The 12,801-nt window shown below is 34.4% G+C and overlaps 1 protein-coding gene across 3 annotated transcripts in view; it reads right to left on the bottom strand.

Moving 5' to 3' along the window:
* The window catches only part of SREK1 (splicing regulatory glutamic acid and lysine rich protein 1), a 34,339-nt gene that overhangs the window by 16,331 nt on the left and 5,207 nt on the right, over positions 1-12,801 (bottom strand). Inside the window, exons 1-7 of one of the 3 annotated variants that reach the window (XM_041414569.1) lie at positions 11,507-11,640; positions 5,293-8,756; positions 4,116-4,239; positions 3,717-3,832; positions 1,934-2,098; positions 741-919; positions 22-152 (exon numbers count right to left, since the gene is read on the bottom strand). In XM_041414569.1, coding sequence (XP_041270503.1) covers positions 22-152; positions 741-919; positions 1,934-2,098; positions 3,717-3,779 — 538 coding nt within the window. In that variant the 5' untranslated portion in view covers positions 3,780-3,832; positions 4,116-4,239; positions 5,293-8,756; positions 11,507-11,640. Of the gene's footprint in view, positions 1-21; positions 153-740; positions 920-1,933; positions 2,099-3,716; positions 3,833-4,115; positions 4,240-5,292; positions 8,757-11,506; positions 11,641-12,801 lie in introns of those variants that run through there. The other 2 variants (XM_041414570.1, XM_041414568.1) reach the window with 2 other exon arrangements.

The raw sequence follows: 12,801 nt of genomic DNA, 5'->3' as shown, positions 1-12,801 counted from the left end.
TAATTAACATAATACACCTACCTGGCTCAATAGCAGCAGATATAAAAGACTGGGCTTCCCTTACTCTCTTCATCACTTCTTCTAGCTCCTTGGCAGCAGCTTGTGGTGTCATTTCAGGAGGCTTCACTATTGCATTATTGGAGTGATTTATCCTAAATTAAAGAAAAATAAAAACCTTTCAATCTTAAATATTTGAACAGGGCAAATGGGAAACAAGTAAGGAAAACATCTCAACTTTGTATAAAATTAAAAACTTAAAAGTTTACCAAAACATCCACCTGTTCCAAGTATCCAAACTATCTTTTATTACTTTGAAGTCTTACCACTTTTAAAGAAAGGCAGCACAGTATTCTTATGTTACAATATTTTTAGAAGTCCAGGATGTTGCTTCTCTATTTCAGATCAAATCTTCACATTAACACCTACTAACTACATACACATCATACTGAAAACTTAATTGGTACTGTGGACTTCAAAGATTTTTTTCACTGTTATATCTTACACTACCTCAAGATTAATATAATTGTATTTTACTCAATGCCATACATATTCTACTGAGAGAAATTTATGCCAAACTGTGAAACTGGAGTTGATAAAAATGTTTTAATTTGTTAACAACAGGTCCACATACTGAAAAAAATATTAGTCGCAGCATTTTGCTACACATAAGTCATAAATGTGCGTATAATAATACAAAGAAATCTCTCATTCAACAGTAATATAGATAATTAATTTCTTACTTCAGTGGCCGGTCTCCAAACATAACTCCATTAAAGGCAAGAGCTCGAGGTACAGAATTTTGGTCTGCAAATTCCACAAAAGCAAATCGTGTTGGTTGTGTCTCATCACCTGCCATTCGCACAAATTTGACTTCTCCAACTTGCTTAAAGAATTCAAGCAGCTGATCTGCTGTTGTAGTCTAGAAAGAGTTGAAGAGCTCAGCTGAAGTAAACCACACAGTGAAAACCACTATCTAATATATTGGGTAGTCTAAGAGCCACACATTCTTGGAATGGTATCTCAGCATTATTACAAAGGTGACATGAATTTGGGAATGTTACATTTTAAGACTTAAAGATGTGTATATTTTCTTCCATTAACCTAAAGAATATTCTACAATTTTAAGTAGTAGAGCCACAAGCCCTTAGTCCTTCACCTAGGTAAAAAAAAAAAGAAAATAAATTTACATGGGATTTTGCACTTTTTAGGCAACTAATCTGAAGTAATTGGTAAGAAATTTCCTTATACCTGTTTCCAAGCTACTAATTGTGACTTTTGATCAACTAAAGCAAAAAAATCCAAACAATATTAAAGGACTTAAGATTTAGATAGCTTTCTTCTAGCTTCCAGTTTGTTTTATTTTATCACAACCAATAGTACTTTTTCACTCAGTAGCTGTTCCAGAAGTCAAAAACCCCAAGATGTAATACTTACATTGCTATCAGTCAAAAGCAAATGTTTTTCAATTAATCTGATCATCTCTCAAAAAACCAAGCTGCTGATTTAAAAATATTTATGCTAATTTTGCAACTTCCAGTAGGACACATGATTCCATCTTACTGCACCTAAGCAACTACACTGTGCTGTGGGGGACAGCTACCACGATCTCATGACTTCTGCGGACTGCACAACTAACACAAGCAAACTGTACATTTAATCAACAGACAAAATTAGAAGTAGGTTTCTTTAATTGATCTCTGGAGAATACCAGTGGATTCTCTGGTATTCTGACAAAACCTGGTCTAATCTGACTGGCATGCAAACGTTCAAAATTTGAAACATCATGAATAAAAAAATTTAGGGGGTTTTGTTTAAATTCATATTGTAATTAACTAATGGAAACTCTCATAACATGTAAGATTAGAATTCATAGATAACATTTTCACACCTTCTGTTAGTATTTACACAACACAGAAACAAAAAAAAAAACTACCTGGGAATTCAAGTTTCCAACATAGACTGTTCTCCTGATTTCATCAATTTTGGATGGATCCACATTTCCCATAATTGGTGGTTGTGGTATTTCTCCCAGTGCTGTAATGTTAGGATCCAATGCTGCTGCTGGTATTGCCCCTAAAGTACCAAGTGAAACACCAAGCTGGAAAATACAAGAACAGAATACACTTTGCAGCCAAGCACTGGTGAATGATATTTCACTTCTTAATACTTGTTTGCCTGGATGCATTTCTGCAAAAACAGATCTAATGAATACAAGCAATACTTTAAAGGTCACAGCGCAGCAGGCTTTTTTAAAGAAGAAAAATCTACCCGGAAATAAGCTTCCATAGTTAAGATATTCTGTCAATTATCAGTTAACATCTTATGAAAGAGATCTGGACAGGGATATATATTAATCACAAAACATACAGGCTCTAATGCTTAGAGCCAAATAAACTGAGTAAGACTCTTTCAGACACTGCTGGTATTCTTATTTTTTTGAAACAAGTATTTGGACAAGAGGAGGAATAGCTGAGATCTTGCTCAGCAAGGAAAGAAAGGAACTTCCAGTGCTCAGGATCAAAGGGACACGTAAGTGTCTTCTGGACAAATTAATTACCCCAGACAAAATTAATTACAGTTGAAATGCAAACAATGTTTTAAGTTCTTCCATTCATATGTAGAGACTGAGAAAAGTATACAGCTCTCATGCTTGGAACTGGAAACAGAAAACTCTGTTATAAAAAGTCACTTTAAAAATCACTATAAAATTGGTCCATTGAGTACCTGGCTTGAATTTTCTCTACCCAAAAAGCAACTGCCTTTTCAAGAAATGAATTTTCTAAGAAGTGTGGGGAATTCTTAACAAGTCATAAGTACCTTTTTTATGTAACAAAGGAAAATACTACTGTATTTTAACCTTAAGTTTTCCTTCAATAAACCAGAGCAACTCACTGATGTAAAGAAAAGCTTACAGAGGTAAAAGGGAATGGAGGAAAAATAGCACAACCAAGCTCCAACCTACTTTTCCTAGTGAAAACATTGTTAGACAGTCTAACAGTCAAAAATCTTGCAATAGAGATATCAAGGAAAAGTCTCTACTGCAACTTTTAATATTCTGAAGAACTGGTGTCAATGTAACTTAGGTTTTAATACATTCTTTGTCAATGGTAACTATCACTGGACCAAATTAATGACCCTCCCAGGTACGATCGAATTAAAAAAGAATTAAAACCAAAACCAGTATTTACCCACTATTTTGGAAATTAGTAATCTGAAAGAAAAACCCTGGGAAGGTAGCACATTAACATCTTCTGATCAGTCCTCAGGAGAGTCACCACAGCTAAATCCTTGTGGATATTCTCAGTTCAGTTGAAGAAAGAACAGAGACAATTTCTCCCAGGCTGAACCTGGGAATCCTAGACGAAAGAATCCCAACAATTATTATCTCTCTTTCTGTAACCATTGTTTATAGTTATGGTTCTTTACAGCGTGCTATTCATAGCCACCAAAAATGTAAGATGTTTTCTACTTTGAGACCAATCCAGTCCCACTTAGGGAGTGAGACTATAAAACTCACTGCTTCTCACTAATAAAGATTCTTCTTGAGCCTTCTGATCCACCTGAAGACTGGAGTCTTTCTTTCTGTCCCTGACTCAACAGCATTTAAACCCTCACTGCAATGTCCGTTGACCAGATACTCCTCATTCCCTGTCCACAGAAAAGGCTACAGAGAACAGAGGAAACTGGAAATTACATAGACACTGAACTTCACTTACTGTAGTCAAGGGAGTTGGTGTAGGTATAGGAAGCAACCCTGCACCAGGCATCAGACTTGTCATAGTAGGAGCAGGCGCCAATAGAGACAGGGCTTTGGCTTCATCTGGGATTTTACCTGAAGAAGCAAATAACAGCATTACACAGAGCTGGAACACTAGCCAGATGTTACTCTATGATTTTACAATTACCCTTGCATTTAAAAATGTAATAAGTAACAATGAAACTATCTACCAGATCCTTACAAAGAAACAAAGAACTTAAGTTTTTCCTTTTACCCTGCTCTATTAGGAAAAACAAAAGTGAGCAAAACTTCAAAGACTAGCAATCTCATTAATGGATTATTACTTTAAAAACTGAATAATGTATATAATTATTTAACACTTTGAGCTATGGGTCACCTGTACTGGAAACTTAACGTTCATGAACCAAACGATATCAAGCATGGACGCTTTCCCAGGGCGGTGTTTTCGCGGTGATCGAAAGTTGTTTTACACATGACAACCGTTCGTGTTGGCTGCATCACTAATAGCACACAGAACATCAGATACAGAAAAGAAGAACATTTTTTAAAGTTTAATCCCCAGAAATGGCAAATAACCAAATCAGTAAAAGAAAGAAAAAAAAAAAAGAAAAAAAAAAGAAAAAGAAAAAGAAAAAAGAAAAACCAAAGTATGTGCTGACTGAAATTTGTGCTTTTCTTTATTCCTCTGGTGCTACCTATTTAGAATGTAAAAAATAAACAAAACATAAAATAATAAACTACTGAACTACTGTGACTGCACACAATACATACTACAAGTGAAGTTGAAGGTGGAGGAAGGAAGAGCAGAAAAAACTTAGATTTGTACTCATATTATAGTCACCTCAGTTTATCTGAAATTGGTAAATTAAGTCTAAATTTACTGAGATTGAAGAAAATTATAACTGATCAGGCTAAGCTAGCTCTATTTTCCCAACAGAAGTACTTCCTGCTATTTTATCGTGATTATAGTCCTCCTGTAATGCCAAAAGTAATAACTAATCTGAATTAAAAGTTGGTTTCATTGAATATTAGCCATGATTAGACTACTAAATTAACCCCCAAAGTATCTCCAAAACCAAAAAGATTAAATGTTAAACAATTATGATTACCATTAAATGTACATTTTAAATTTGAAACGCAAAGAGATTAAAACTGGCACAAACATTAAACACCAAACTAAAAAACTTGTGAAGGAAGTTCTAACTACACTAGGTATCTATGATCTGTTCAAAATTACTGGCACAACTATATATATGCTAACCAACTGAGTCCTTTGGTATTACCCATGGATCTTAATAAAGTAAATGCTCTTATTTCAACATAGTTTTAATAGTCAAGTAACATATAAAAAGTGTGCCAGTGGTTTCCTGCCTTGATTAAAACTGCAGGTTTTAACTACAAAACATCTAAATCCAAAATCTGATTAATATTCTTACTGAAAATGAAAATTTGAGGTAGGTTTCAAAACACCATGCAGGTTTAGCAATGAGTTCCAACTGACACCATAGAAAACATACTAATTAAAAAAACAAAAATAAACAAGTGCTGCAAACCTGCTCTACAGATCTGCGGGAAAGTCAGCTTGAGTCAGCTCAATATGACTGAATGACAAAACAAATCTAAAGGAAACTTAATTTATATGTAGAATGGGTGGAGCAGAACAGATAAAATAACAGTACCCATTTTTTTCCATGCTTCCTATTTACATTTATTTTATTTATGTTAAATTTTGAGACACCTTGCAACTTAACATATAAGAAACCACTCGAACTTGCTAACTAAGAGAGAAAAATAGGAAAAATTTAGCGCTTAGGAGTTAACTGAGCAATAATGACTTCCAAAACTTTTTTAAAAACATGCACAAATCTAAGCCACTATCACAATGTTCGGCACTCTTTAATAGATCTCATTTTGAAGTCGGGCATGCAATAAGAAGTGTACCTGATTTGCCTGACTGCTCAAAAGTATCAGGTACATTGTGTACCCTGCCTAATATGTAGGCCTACTAACAGGCCTTTAAATACACAGTTCCAGCAGATGTGCATGCAAATTAGGCACAGAATTATGCACCAGTGCTTCTGAAAATCAAAGTATTAAGTTTTTTCAAATGAGTAATGAACCAAAACTTATCCTGAACAGTAGGCATCTTGCAATTAAACAGCTACTCATGCAGGTTTTGATGGATCAAGAGACATGGCACAATTAAATCCAATGGTAGAAATAGCTCTGACAGTGGTGTGCCTGCATGCTAACTGAGATCCTTGGTCAGTACTGTACATAAGTATATGCCTAATTTAAGTATGCACTTACATACAGCCAATTCAATACACACGTAAACAGGTAAACTTATAAAATGCTTAGGCATTTAGCCCTTTTAAATGGGAGCTCAGTTAGGCACATATAACTAAGACAGACAATGACTCAAGTTCACAAAGTGACTTCATTAGAAGCCTAAACTTTAAGTATATGGCTCATGGCACTGAAATAACTGAAATAATTAACTTGCTGAAACATTGTTTCATTATTCAAGAAATCCACTGAACATTTCATGTAAGTTCACCACTATAGCAGCTCACAGAATGAACAGCATGCATATGCAAATTGTAAAGTTTGCAGCATTATTTCCAGAATATGTTGGTCTTTCAACAATGTAAAGTTCTATTTTAAATACAAAAATCAAGTTGGTCAGTCCCACACCACAAAGAAAGATTCATTTATTTTGTTTTCAAGAATGAGAAAGGGTCTATTTCTACAGACAGAACCCTGAAAATTTGCCTGTATATTCAATGACACTGTCTCTTCAGAGTAACTTTTCCAGTTTTTAAGTCCAAGTCAAGTTTTAAAATAATTCTACAGATCACTGTTGTGGAAAAACAAAAATAAATCTGCAGTATATTGAGTATCTACCTTCATATTCTTTAAATAGTTTTGAAAAACAAATTAACATGTGAGTCCAAATAACTTCATGAGTTAAAAGCTTTAAATTTTGCAGCTTTACTTCTGTGATTGTATATGTAAAGGAAATAAAAGCCCACTGAATACATCAAAATATGCAGGTTATGACACAACAGTTTAGGATAATTTAGTTCAAAAAGAATACTTTCATTTTTAGAACACAGTATTTAAAATCTGAATAAGAATGAGGTAATGATATTTATTTTCTAATGCGGGAGCAGTCAAAATAATTATGCCATATCTATATCACATCCTTAGACAGATTTCTTAGAAGCTCTTCTGCTTAGTAAACTAAGGTTCTATGATCATTTATTGATTGTCCCCTTTGCAAAAGAAGATGGAAGCAAATGTACATTGTCACACCACTACTTAAAGGCACGGTTGTGACTGCTACATTTTTGTACCATTAGTCTAAAGAGCCCTAGACAACCTAACCCACACTAGAACCCTTTGCTGAAGACTAAACAGAATCATGTGCATCAAACAAGTACTAATGACAGTATTTTTATTCCTCAAGTGCTCAAAAGAATTTCCAACTCTTCATAGTGAACCTACAGAGTTAACACTCACATCCAAAAGTGCTCCTGGCAACAAGTTTGCTTGTTTTAAAAACAGTGAAGAGTTCACAGTCTACTTGAAACATTGAAAAAAGTAATAATTTTCCTGCAATTTTACATCAGTGGAACATGTATGATTAGAAATAAAATAATTTCTATTAGACCAACTCATGAATCTTAGTGGATTTAGCAATAAAGAGATTGCATCTACTGGCAATTAAAACTGTAACAGCCAAATCCAACAAAGATCACAAATCACAGCTCTTCCCAGCTGCAGTGCAGAGTCTGGTGAAAGGAGTGAAACCAAGAGATCCCAGTGCAGCTAGCTGGGAAGAGCAGCCAGTGCTTGAGGACTAGACACACCACTTTGTCCACCACTTCTCTTTCAAGGCTTCTGTTTCACAAGAATATCTTTTAGGGATCAATCACTCCAGCATGAACTGCCAGGGCTTCTGAAACTCTGGGATGACTGGAAAACCCCTTTTTTTTCTGACTTTAGCATTTTTTTTATAAAACATCTTCCTGAAATAATCACCACTAGAGCATGTCAAAGTGCAATACACACACGCACACACACACAGAAAGAGAACTGATTCAATCTTCCCACAAGTAACAGTGTTAAAAGACAAGGTGTCTCACATAACACACTCCAACCGAAACTTCAGGCTGCATTTGTACTTATGAGTGGTAAATAGTTTTTTTCTGAAAGTTCATTTTAAAAAAAAAGATGAAATCTTACTACCACTGGCCTCACTGGAGCAAGGTTTCATCAGAAGTAAGAGAGTATTTTATGACACTCAATATTCATAAAAGTTAAATTTCAGAAATAATTCTTTTAAACTCATCATGTTAGACATAAATAGTAAGCCTTCTTTTAAATAGCTGGTGCAACATAAAATAGAACACTCTGCTGATGGAAAGTAGCAGAGAAATATTATGACTTTAAAGTAAAGTTGCTTTCTCCAAAAGTAAGAGTTTTAACTGTCCTTTTCCAAGATAAACTCATAAAGCACAACATATGGAAAAATGTATCTTGAAATACTATTCCTGTCTTCTGATACAATGTACTCATCTGCTGAATTTAGATACTTAAAAAATTTCAAATCAAATTTATCCTTAATTCAAAGCACTAAAAACAAATCACATTCTAAATTCTCCATATACCATCCACCATTCATAAGCAGCTTCAGGTCAACTTCAAAATCAAACACTGTGAACCCTTTACAAACATCATTTTACAGAACTGAAGTACCAGTTCACAAGTACAAGGGAAAGAGATTTAACAGAACAAAACAAAAAAGGGACAAAATAAAAATAAAAATAAAAGAAACAAAGGAAAGAAAGCAAAATAAAATAAAAACAGAGACAGGGCGTCCATCTTCAGCAGGTCAGACTTCGATCTCATTTCCCCCATGAAGGTTTCACTTGGCGGCAGGTTTAGTGGCATGGCAAACAATGCCTAACTCAGGCAAGTGTAACAGGTCTGCCTTGGCCAGTCTAGTCATCTAATAATGCACAAATATCACACAGAGAAAACATACAAAACCAAATTAATAGTCAAAATCCATCTACCAGATAATGTGGACATAAAATTTAGAAAGATTAGGGTGGTATCTTTGTTTAGCTTTCAACCTTTGCATTTTCAAAGCATATTTAAGGAAAAACCTACCAATACACACACACAAAAAGTCCTATTTTCACAGCTTAATAGTCTTACTTCATTTACAGTAACATTTTTGTTAAATTGTTCATCAATTGTCACATACTTTACACTGATTTCATTCTGTAGTGATTTCTTCCTTGATTTACCACTCTTTAAATACACTTCAAATTTCAGATTTTTGTATATTTTTTTGAACCAGGTTTTTAGATTTCCATTTTAACTCCCCTCAATGTTTAACTTCACACATTAAATGTTTTATTACTGCCAATGCTGGTCAATGGTATAATTTCACCTCCTGGTAGGATAAAAAGCCATCACTATATTTTTAAAACCCATTATCCAGTTCACTGACTCCATTAACAGTGCACCATATGATACATAGTGAAAAAAACGCTTATGCCATGGTCTCCAAAGCCATACTTATTCCACACAATAAATTCTTCAGAAAGTTAAATTTGTATAAATTCACATCTTTTTATAAATGAGTGACTCTGATACAAAGTTACAGAGAACAGCATTCTGACATCAAAAAAGCAACCTCAAAACCCAATCACTTGTTCACCTAATTATGCATACATTTTTGTGGAGTCCAGAATGATTCTGAACAGTGATCATGTTTTCTCAGAAATGCCTGATCAGCCAGTTATGAATAGAGAGGGAACAAGATTTGTCAGAATTTTGACTTATTCTCCTTTCATTCACTGTCTACCACAAAAGACACAGGAAAATGTAGCTTTACCCGCCTGTTGCCATATCATGTCAGACAGTGATCTCTCATCACAAGAAAAACACCAGGAAGTGTTGTTCCCTCATTAAGCAGCCATGTTCCCTCTCTGGCAATACTGAACCTGTGTTAAGATCTTACTGATGAAATATTAAACTAAGATTCTGAATAATCTTTAGTCTATTTATTTAGGGGCAATTCTTCAACTGGAGACTCTGGTGCCCTTAGCCTCTACATAGTTTCCAGTGCACACATCAATATTCTCTTTGTGCTTTAAGAACAAGTTAAAAATATGAAAACAGAGAGTCCTCAAAACAAGACACAAAAGGAACTGAAAACCTAGGCTTCACAAAGATGAAGGCATATCCTGTATGACCTGCCTAAGAAAACTATAAGAACAGGCAGTACACTGTAGGTCAATATGGCCTTTAGTAAAAATACTTTTATAGTTTGTGAAATTTTTGAGACTTGTCAGTTTGTTAAGAATGTCCCAGACGAGTATTATAGCAGCACTCATCTCACACTATCTAGATCATGATGCAGCAAATATGCCAGAACATGTTACTCTGGGACCATTGTTAACAAACTGCAAGAAGTCAATTGTATTTTTTTGAAACAAAACCCGACTCTTGCACTTAGAGATGTTAATAAGAGGTATTACTTGATCTGTTGCAGTTTACAGTTCAATCACTCTACATATTGTTGTTCATGGCAAAACAGCAACCAAGTTGAAAGTTAAGTCAGGTTCACTCCATCAGGTGGAACGATTCCATTCCAAAGTGGCAAAAAGGTCCAGCACCAGTCAGAGGCTAAATTCCACAGTGATCCCAATGAAGTCAATGGGGCTCTGCCTACATCCATTGATATGACTGCCACAGGACTCTGCTTCATGTAATTGTATTCAAATCTAAGGTGCTTCTACTAACAACACAAATTGTCTTATACTCAACACATCTGTAAAAGCATGGCCTCAGAGCTAGGGGAAGGAACATCTGTCAGTGTAGTGTTCATCAAGTATTTTATCTCATGAAGACTTTTAATGCAATGTAATTACATTAGTTATATTTTTAAGAACATTTAATGTAATTACATTACATTAGTAATGTTTTTAAGAACATTTTATTATGGGAGCATTCTGGACAGATCACTGCATATTTAAACAGATACCCAAAACGAAAATGGAGTACCAGTATAAATAAGGATTTTTTTTTATGGCACATGAAGTAACATTTTCAACAGTAACAAGAAGGAAAAATGTTTGTTCAAAAATTAAACTAGCAGATAAATATTTATATTCAGTAAGTATTTTGAATGCTAAGTATCTTGGATTAGATGACTCTAAAATGGCCAAATGAGTATATGACATCTGTAAGACAAAACTGGGATTCTCTCTAAAATTGCAGAAACAATCAGTGTCTTTAAAAAAGTGCAAATCAGCAAAAATATCTCTACAGCAAAGGTGATACATTAAGATTCAAACTGCAATGTTAAGTGTCAGGAAACTGCCTCATCTTTTCAGAGCTCCATTGACTTCAGTGAGAACTCTGTATGCGGATACACCTGCCTACACAAACCAAAGTGAAAGGAACTATTTTCCTCTCTTTTCCTTCAGAATACATAATAACTAGGGAAACCTGAGTTATCATAACTTAAGCCAACAATCTTTTTGCTAATGCTGAATTTCAATTAAACATGTATAACTGGGGTTATTTTCAATCAATTTTCAATTTTGTTTCAAGGCCTTTTTTTTCCAAAAAGCAATAAAATAAAATAAAACAACAACAGAGCATCACCTTACATAGAAAGCTTAAAACAATTAACAAACACAACAAAGACCAACATTACACAAGAATGTCTAAAATACCAACCTTCTGCACAGGGCACAACTATCAAAGCTCTGTCAATAAAAACCGTGTTAGTTAGATGCTGGGCCACACCAACACTCGATGCTTCACGAAACTTAATATAACATACTTTGGAGGAAAAAGCAAGTGGTGCATTGCTGCAAGATAAAAGGAAAAAGTAACAATTAGTCATAATTGCATGCATGTATTTTTAACTATTACTTCTTAGGGAAAAAGAAGAGGATTTTTTCCTAGAAAAGGCAGCCTAAAGTATAGAAATCTACTAACTTGCCACTTGCTGTATCAGCGAAAAAAGATGGAGCACCTTTTAAATGAAAACTGACATAAGCCAAAATCACTAATTAACAAGACTAATTTTCTTCTATTATCTGGCTACATAATGCTGAATAGCACATTTTCAAATTACTATTTTAAGGAGCATATTTACTTGAAAACTACAATTGCCAAGTAAATATTTTATAGTTTATCTTTTTTTTTTTTTTTTTTTTTTCTGAAAATAATCTTTTTATAGGAAAGACAAACAACAAACCCTGCCATTTTTTGGTGGGTCCTTCAGATATTAGCCTGTAATAATCAATATTCTCTCTGGCTTTCACAAAAGTAGTTTTACTAATTCTTACAAGATAAAATCAGTTCTAGAGATGGATTTCAAATACTGGGTCTTAGCTGACTAAAGTAACAAAAACCATTGCCTAAGTTTGGCACAAGATGGAGTAACATCGGAGGAATAGGAGCAACTCACCATTTGGCTACAAAAGGGAAGAAAATTTGTAATTCACTTTTCCATTACACTGTACACCAAGAGAGAACATGTAAACATTGCAATCTTGATCAAAACTACTCAAGTTTGCAGCAAAAATGGATTCCCTAATCAAGGTTTGTAACCTTCATATTAGCAGCTTACTTCTTCACATGAAGGAAGTACAGGTAAATATTCAAAGAGAGAATACAGTATTGCTGGAATATCAGCAATTTTCATTTGAAATAATGGAAAAAATGTTGCACAGACTGTTTTACTCTGGTCCTGTCTCAACCAAAATGGAAACACTTGTCAAATTTCTGGAAGCACAAGCAGCAGTTCAAGTTTAACACAACCCATCTTGGAGTCCCCTCGAATTCCAAGGATGTGTTTCCCTAGTTATTCTATTAGATTTCAAGATTTAAATATAAATTAAAAGTTTTAGACACATGATCTCATCATATTAATATAAAAATAAACCAAAAACGTATGCCTGAGGCAGGCAGACTAGTATGTTTCTGGCTACCAGGACAGTAGCACAAATGTGTATCTAGAGATG

Source organism: Onychostruthus taczanowskii, unplaced genomic scaffold, assembly GCF_017590055.1.
Source record: "Onychostruthus taczanowskii isolate IOZ18803 unplaced genomic scaffold, ASM1759005v1 scaffold46, whole genome shotgun sequence".
Classification (NCBI taxonomy): Eukaryota; Metazoa; Chordata; class Aves; order Passeriformes; family Passeridae; genus Onychostruthus; species Onychostruthus taczanowskii.
Note: the sequence above shows the minus strand (reverse complement) of the source record. Positions and strands in the feature narration are given on the sequence as shown.